At 42.7% G+C, this 9,210-nt stretch overlaps 1 protein-coding gene across 1 annotated transcript in view; it reads left to right on the top strand.

Moving 5' to 3' along the window:
- LOC145399287 (uncharacterized) overlaps positions 1-9,000 on the top strand; it is a 61,660-nt gene extending 52,660 nt beyond the window's left edge. The window contains exon 5 of the mRNA XM_080271959.1: positions 8,983-9,000. Within this exon, the coding sequence (XP_080128085.1) occupies positions 8,983-9,000 (18 nt within the window). The remainder of the gene's footprint in view (positions 1-8,982) is intronic.
- The last annotated feature ends 210 nt before the right edge of the window (positions 9,001-9,210 follow it).

Below are 9,210 nucleotides of genomic sequence, written 5' to 3'. Positions count from 1 at the left end.
TGCAAAATAATTTAGAGTCTTATGCAGTGTAATAAAACTCTGGTATGTTTTGGATATATCCGAGTTGGCAACTGTTGCTTCTCTAAGAATGTAGAATGCTCTAGAATAGGGGAAGCTTATAATATATAAGGATGGGGAAGAGACTAGTGCAGATTCAGCCAGTTTTCAGTTCAATCTGAGTGTAGTGCAGTGTAGGTGCAGTTTGTGAAAATAGTGAAGTGTTGTTGGCAAGGATTAAATGTCAGTGCAGTTGGTGAAGTTTGTGTATCTTCAGTGCTTTTGAAAATAGTGAAGTGAAGTTGGCAAGCATTAAGTGTAATTATCTGGAAAATAAAGACAGTGAACTTTAGAAGCCAGTGTTTATTTATGATGCCTAAGCTGATCATGTGTACTGTACACTGAAAGGCTGCCTCTAGAAAGAACAATTCACTGGGCAACATCCTTCCTGTTCTGATCTATTGTTGTTGGAGCCTGTGGCAGTGTAGGACAGGGACATAACAACTGTAATTCCCTACATCTTTCCCCTACCCTCCCCCTCTTGCACTCCTCCCTCGGCACCAGAAACCCACCCTTTGTTAGTGGAGTAACCCTCGCTCCCCAACTCTGTCTGTCTGTCTGTCTCTCTCAAGTAAGAGTTACAGAGTAAATCATCCTAGACGGAGTTATCGTACGGAGCAGGAGAATTTCTGAATCGCAGAGGAGAGTCCCGTAGTCGATCCTCAGCTAGGCCATGAACGGGGAATATTTATAGCCACCTCATAATCTATCTATCTATCTATAGCCTGACGCCCTAATCCCGCAAAGGTGACCACAGACAAAACGCCTCCAAGTTGCTCTGTCACCCACCATATGACTACCCTCCCCCCAGCTCACTCCCCCCTCCCTCATATACCTCTCAACTCCATCCCTTCACCTCATCCTCGGTCTACTCCTCCCTCTTCATCCCTCCACCTCACCTACATACACCCTCTTAGTCAGTCTTTCATTCTCCATTCTCTCCACACGTCCAAAGCACCTCAACGTATTTCTCCTAATCTTCTCAACCACATCCACATCCACCCCACAACGTTCCTTCATTTCTTCATTCGTCAACCTGTCCCTCCATGTCACTCCATATGCTCCTTTCAAGTAACTCATTTCCATTGCTCTCACTCTTGACTTGTTCCCCTCTTGCAAGGTCCACGCCTCGCTTCCATACGTCAGGGTAGGGATCACAATACTATCATGGAGTGACTTCTTAACTTCCATACTCACCTCCCTATTTCTCATCACTGCTTTCAGTGAACCAACAACCTTCCTTCCCTGCTGTGCCCTTTTCATGCACTTTATCCCCCAAAGTTCCATCATTACTCATCACACTACCCAAATACTTGAATGCACTCACATTCTCCATATCTTCACTATCCAGCCTTACTGTACATTCTGTGACTTCATTCCTCTCAAACACCATAACTTTACTTTTGTTTATATTAAGTTTCAGCTTCCTCCTCCTAAACACTGTCCCAAATTCATTCACCAAACCTTACAACTCCCATTCATCTTCACTCAACAATACTGCATTATCAGCAAACAGTAACATCGGAATCTTCCACATCTCACCCTCATTCATCAGAGCCATCCCCACATCCACTGCCCTACCTTGCACTTCCTTTACAACCCCATCCATGTATATATTAAACAGGCATGGAGACATCACATAACCCTGTTTCAGTCCCACAATGAGGTCAAAGAACTCACTCAGCTCACCATTCACTCGCACCGTAGCCCTAGTTCCTTCGTTCATACTCTTCACAGCACTCAACAATTTTCCCTCCACTCTATATATTCTTAATACCTTCCACATACCTTGCCTATCTATTCCGTCATAAGCTTTCTCCAAGTCCATGAAGACCGCATACACTTTCTTTCCCTTCTCTAGATACTTCTCCACTAAACATCTTAGAACAAACATCTGATCTACACACCCTTTTCCCTTCCTCAATCCCCCTTGTTCTTCTCCAACTAGCTCCTCTGTCATATACCTAACCCTATCAATGAGTATTCTACCATATATTTTACCAGTCACGCTAAGAAGGCAAATACCCCTATGGTTACCACGTACTTCTCTCTGCCCCTTTTCCTTTGTAAAAAGGAACAACTATACCTGATTTCCAGTCCTCTGGAACCCTTCCCTCTTCCCAAGCATAATCTACACAACTTCCATATCCACTCCACAACAATCTCACCCCCATACCTCAGCATTTCACCACACACTTCATCAGTTCCTGGGGCCTTTCCCAACTTGATCTTCTTCATTGCTTCCACTACTTCCGCCCTACTGATCTCTTCCTCCCTCCTCTCATCTCTTCTTCTCCCAGCCATTCCTCAACCACTTATACTTGCACTGCTCTCACTCTCTACATTCAACAAATCCTCAAAGTGCTCATAATCGCAGCGTGTTATTCAATGAACAGATACATCCCCACACCATTTAACTAAACACCAACCAATTAGACTATTCAAGAAACTAACATTTTTATGGATCATTAAGTAAGGTATAGATGTAACGGCTAAGGAACCTTGTAAATATGTAACATAAAGGGAATCACCATATACAAGCAATATTAATGTTGTCCCTTATCATTCAAAACTTTAAGATCGCATTATTGTATGGGTATTGTCACTAAAACACCTTCGACCCAAATAGACCATAAGACAAAACCTTGAAAGATCGTAATATACATTTTTTTAGAACAAGGTTGTCCTCCAATGAGATTTACACTTTTGAACACTGGTATTGTCGTGCCTTTAAGTGTTAAACACGCAGCTGAAAGGTTCCAAGTTCGATTGTCGTCCTGTGCGACAGTGGGAGGATATTTTTGGTTTACCCCGTAACATTCTTTATTTGGGGACACGAAGGACATCACCGTATGAATAAACTGTGGCATATATTTCTGGCAAGTTATTTTGTTCCTATATATTATTATATCTATTTTTTTATGCGAGGAAGAAGGAACCACAGGCTGAGCCCGCATGAACGTTCCTTCTAAGGAAGAAATAAGAACAATACAAAAGAGAGCCAAATTCAAGATCCATTCATTTCGAGATGCCTGGACACACTGCATTTGAAAGACTGGAGATCATAGAAAGTAGGAAATACAGACAGAGGGAGACAGTTCCAGAGTTGACCTGTTGCATAAATGAAGGACTGAGAGTAACGGTTAACTCTTGCATTAGAGAGTTGGACAGAAAAGGGATGAGAGTTTAATGCCAGATGGGTGCTATAAGCCCATCACAGACGTGGAGGGATGCAAGCAGACAGTTTAGAGGAGCAGTGACCATTGAAGTAGCGATAGAAAAGAGATAAAGAGGCAACAGTGCGGCGAAGAGACAAATGTTGAAGGGAGCCAGTAACAGGAGGAGAGTTGATGAGACGAATAGCCTTTGACTCCACCCTATTGCGAAGAGCTGTATGTGGGGAGCCTCCCCACACATGAGAGTTGTATCCTAAACAGGGGCGAATAAATCTCGTGTATAAAGTCAACAACTGTGCAAGAGCAAAGAAGGCATGGAGTCGGTTTAGCACACCCAATCTCTTGGAAGCAGAGTTTACAAGAGACGCAATATGATCATTCCAAGATAAGTCCCGTGTGAATGAAACCCTAAGCATGTTCAGGGATGATGCAGGATTAAGCTGGATATTATTAAACATTAGTGGATACTCCTGTGGAAGATTTTGATGGGTTGATAGGTGTAAAAACTGAGTCTTTTATGCATTAAAAACAACAAGATTATTTTTACCCCAGTCAGAGATACGAGCCAAGTCAGACATTACTGTAGGTGTGCTATAGCCTCATCCCTTGTTTGTTGAAGTAACTGCCGAGATGGACGTTGCAGGAACCGAATGGGAAGGTGAAGGGTGGAATCATCAGCGTACGAGTGGATAGGGTTAGATGTACAGCTTTAATCATTGATGAATGAAAGGAAGAGAGTTGGTGATAGGACAGAGCCCTGAGGAACACCACTGTTAATAAATCTAGGAGAAGAACGATGGCTGTCTACAACAGCAGCTATAGAACGGCCAGAAAGGAAGCTGTAGATGAAAGCACAGATAAAAGGAAAGAAACCGTAAGAGGGAAGTTTGGAAACTAAAGATTTATGCCAGACTCGATCGAAAACCTTTGAGATGTCTAGTGCAATGGCAAAGCTTTCGCCGAAGTCCCGAAAGAAGGATGACCAGGAGTCTGAAAGGTAGGTGAGAAGATCACCAGTGGAGCGTCCCTGACGGAACCCATACTGATGATCAGAAAGAAGGCTGTAGTAGGAAAGATGCTTTAAAATTCTTCTGTTAAGATTGAACTTGAAAACTTTTGTGACACAGGATGTTAAACCAATTGGACGATAGTTAGAGGGTTGGGAATGGTCACCTGTCTTTGGGACCAGCTGAATAAGAGCAAATTTCCAGCAAGAAGAAAAGGTACAAGTAGAAAGACAAAGGTGAAAGAGTTTACCTAGGCAGGGTGTAAGCACAAAAGCACAGTTCTTGAGGACAACAGGAGAGACTCCACCAGGCCCATATGCCTTGTTAGTACTGAGGCAAGTGATGGCAGAAAATACATCAGCTGAAGAAATGTTAATGTCAGCCATGAGGAAGTCAGAAATGGAAAGTGAGGGAGGAACAGCACCAGAATCGTCTAAGGTGGAATTGGAGGAGAAAGTCTGAGCAAACAGACCTGTTTTATCAGTAGAAGAAATAGCTGCAGAGCCATCAGAGTAGAAAAGATGAGGGAAGGATGATGAGGTAAAGTTGTTAGAATGGTTTTTGGCTAGGTGCCAGAAGAAGTGGGAAGAATTCGAGTTGGAGAATTGAGAGCATTTAGTATGGATGAAATTATTTTTTGCCTGATTCCAGGCAGAAACATAAAAAAGATGTGATTCAGGGGTGGGTTGGCTTCAGTATCTTTTTTAGGCCCTCTCCTTGTTGCGGACAGCATTAGAACAAGTGTGATTAAACCAAGGCTTTCTTGCATTAGTCAGAGAATATGAGAAAAGAATGTATGCTTCCATGCCCGAGAGAATAACCTCCATAATTTGCAAGGCACACTCAGATGGCTCCCGGCCATGGAAGCAATAATCATTCCAGGGAAAATAAAAAAAGTACTGCCTGAGGGCCTCCCAATCCACAGCTCCAAAGTGCCACAGACGACGTTTTTTTGGAGGGTCCACAGGCCATACCGGAGCGATAGGATAGGTTAAAGTAACAAGGTTATGATTGCAGGAGCCCAACGGAGAGAAAAGATTAACAGTGTAAGCAGAAGGATTAGTTGTAAGGAAGAGGTCAAGTATGTTGGAGCTCTCTCCAAGGCAGTCAGGGATATGGGTAGGGTGCTGTACAAGCTGCTCTAGGTCATTAAGGATAGAAAAGGTGTAGACTTGTTCACCAGGTGGATCAGTGAAAGGAGAGGAGAGCCAAAGGTGTTGGTGAACATTGAAATCTCCTAGAATGGAGATTTCGGAGAAAGGAGAAATGGATAGAATGTGTTCCATCGTAGAAGGAAGAGAATTGAAGAATTTTTAATAGTCAGTAGAATTAGGAGATAAGTAGACAGTACAGATATTTTTAGTCAAAGAATGACAGGAAAGCCGAAGCCAGAGAGTAGAGAATTCAGAAGAATCGAGTTCAGGAACATGAGAGCAAGATAAGTCGTTGTGTATATATACACAACATCCACCTTTGGCTTTGAAATGAGTATAGAGAAAGTAGGAGGATACAGAGAAGGGTTTGCTGTCAGTTGCCTCAGACAGCTGAGAGTCAGTAAGGTGGAGAGGGTGAGGTTTAAAGGAGGAGATGGTGTTCAACAGAGCGAAAGTTAGAGGAAATGCCGCGAATATTGCAGAAATGAAGAAGTGAGTCAGACAGTGGATTTAGGCAGCTGAAAGAGTCGTCATCGGGAGAGGGGCGGATGGTGCGGCATTTATGTCCCCCCCCCCCTCGGGACTCCGAGGTATTGTTGTAGTGCGCCATTTTTCTTTTATGTAATTTTGAAGAGGAAGTGTAGTGTGTACTGTGCATGTAGTTTAGCGTTGATAGTTAGAGAAACTTGTATTGGAGAGCATCCTGGCCTACTCTCTGTGTTACTGAAACACTGAAAAAGTTCAGCAAAGGGGGATGGTCAGGAACTAGTCTTGAGAGCTGATGAAACGGAAGCTCCAGCTCTCCCTGTCATCAGCTTTCCATCCACCTTGGGAGTACTGCCCTGCTTGACTGGTGCTACAGTCTACTCCTCATTTTGCATAAGTATACTCATTTATCAATGTGATAATTATAATTCTCAACACACTTACATGCTGTGTATATGGTATGCAAATGCTGGAGTTCATTACATATTATCGAATCCTGTATTCTTTCTCCGACGAGAGAGAACATTTGCTCGGTTAAATCAAGCTTTCCGATTCACCCCTCCCCCCTTCACACCATCCCAGCCCACTATAACTCCCAAACAATCTTTCGGATAGTATTGTTTCACCCTTATCTTGTTCAAGGTCGTCAGTTTCTACAGTAATATTTAACCCTTCACTTGATATTGCACAATTAGTAGCCTCAAGACAAAAAAAAAAAAAAATTTTTACATCACTCTGCATGGAGATAACCGTAAATAACAAATTAGCGGTAATGTTATTTGCTGTGTTTAATATAATTAGTATTATTTTTAATATCACTGTACTAATGGTTGCTGATACGAAGGCCGTGAGAGGACGATGTGGAGGTCTGTCACATCATATGATTGTGGTATGCAAGATCAAGCTGAGAGGAGTGAGGTGGACCAGGAGAGAGAGAGGAGCAGTCAGGGAGAAAGACTGAAAGTCGAGAAGCTGAGGATCAATGAAATGGCAGATGAATACAGGACCAAAGTAGGGGAGGAGTTGGAATCAGTGAACTGAAATGAAATGGATCTGGACAGCCTGTGGAATGCATATAGAGATTGCCTAGTTAGGAATGTTAAACGGTGTGTGGTGTGGCAAGAGTAACAACAAAGAAGAAAGGTATGGCATGGTGGATGAAGAGGTTAAGAGAGCCATGGAGGAAATGAGGAAGAAGTGGCTAGAGTGGTTATTGGTCAGAGGTTCAATTGAAATGATAGCTGTATATACACAGAGGAAAAAGCACGTAAAGAGACTAGTGAAGAGGGAAAAAGAGGAGGTAAATGATGATCTGGGAAGAAAATGTATGCAAATTACTCTGAAAATAGGAATGTATTCTGGAAAGAGGTGCGGGAATGTAGATGTGACAGCATAAAGAAATGTGAAAGTGTGAAGGATGTAAGTGGTAGATTATTAACCCATGGGGATGAACTATGCGCCAGATGGAAAGAATATTTTGAAAGCCTGATGAATGAGAATAGACAAAAGAACCGATGTAAAACATCACTGGTTTGGGGGTGGGTGGGACTACATATTATAATAGATAAATAGATAGATAGAGAGACAGATTGAAGCAGGGAGTCAAATGATGAGAAGGTATTGTGTCTGCGAGAATTGAGCAACGCTAAACATGCTTACACACTCTTAACGCAAGGAATGCTTGATAGGCACACGACAGCGCCTAGTAACCATACACACCCATATACACACATACTCACACACAGGCTTCTTAAACTTTCCATCCACGAGGAACACACGTGACACACCCCTGCTACACCAGAATTTAGGAAAGAGAGCTCAGACGGAGGTTAGCTATAGAACAGAGAGGTCGAGAAGGGGACAAGCGATACTAGAGGCAGGTCGAAGGGGAGAAGGGCTTAGCAACTCGAGAGACAGAGAGAGAGAGAGGGAGCGAGACTCTATATTCCGCTCTGTGTGAGAGACTTGTTAATATTTCCAAGACAAATAAAAATAGTCCCATACTATTCTTAACCTCTCCTGTCACTACATGACAAATGGGAAGCTACTCCAAGATATAAAGACCGCTCGTCCATAAGTCCAAAATATATATATATATAACTCAACCACAAAGGAACCACACAGTCTTTTATGACACAAAGTCATTCATGACATTTGGTAGCAGCGAACGTAAACGAACCTCGTCTACGAATCAACATTGAATTCCTACAAAATATCAAGATTGAAAACAAAAATAATACCTCTCACAACCAACAACTTACAACCAGCTCCTGACACTTCTCTCCAACCAGCCCCCTCCGTCTCCCTGATCATCATGCTGATGCAGAGGTCAAGAGATCACACGACGCCTTGCAAGTAGTTTAACAAAACATTGATACGATCTTGCAATTTCTACGACGAACCAGCGAATCTACGGACATCGTCTCCGAATTAAAAGCAAATTTCTACAAAAGCAGGCGATACTCTACAAGATTAGCTTCAGTTCTACAGTGAATCCCGACAAAATACAGCCTACAATGCAAATAGTCTACAAGTCTACAAAACAACTCTATAATCTTCACGTAACTGCAAGCAGCAACAAGAAGAATATAAAACAAAGCAAGTAAAGAAGAGGGAAGACCAAAGCAACAAGCACAGAAGCAAAGAAGTAATGCAGTGCCAGGAAAAGTGACACTTCCACAGGTGAAAAACACTGTGAAGAAGCTGAAAAATGGGAAAGCAGCTGGAGTTGATGAGGTGTATGCAGAGATGATTAAGCATAGTGGAGAGAGCGGAATGAAGTGGTTGTCGGAGATATGTAAGAAGGCATGGGTGAATGAAACTGTGTCAGTAGAGTTGAAAAAGTCTGTGTTTGTACCCCTGTACAATAATAAAGGTGAGTGAGGTAAGTGCAAGAATTTTCATGGCATAATTTATTGAGTGTAGTGGGGAAGGTATATGGAAGAATTATTACAGGGAAAGTATGAGAGATACCAGAAGTCCTGGTGAGTGATGAACAGGGTGGCTTTAGGAGTGGCAGATGTGTGGATCAAATATTTGCAGTAAGGCAGATAGTGGAGAATGCTTGTGAGAAGGACTATAAGGTGTTTTTTGGCATTCAAGGATCTGGAAAAAGCATAAAGCAACGTAGACAGAGAAGGATTGTGGAAGGTTTTGCACCTTTAAGATGTAGATGGTAAGCTGCTAGGTGCCGTTAAGAGTTTTTATGACGGTAGTGAGGCATGTGTAAGAGTAAGTGCCCTAAAGACCCGGAAGTTCACACTCTGTGCCATCTGGGCTTAATACCCCGCCGGCGCACCTAGGTCCCCCTCACACGGTAAGTATTAGCCC

Source organism: Coenobita brevimanus, chromosome 48 (assembly GCF_032717465.1).
Source record: "Coenobita brevimanus isolate Jiangsu-jjx chromosome 48, ASM3271746v2, whole genome shotgun sequence".
Taxonomy (NCBI): Eukaryota; Metazoa; Arthropoda; class Malacostraca; order Decapoda; family Coenobitidae; genus Coenobita; species Coenobita brevimanus.
The sequence above is the reverse complement of the archived record's forward strand: the minus strand, read 5'-3'. Positions and strand labels throughout refer to the sequence as shown.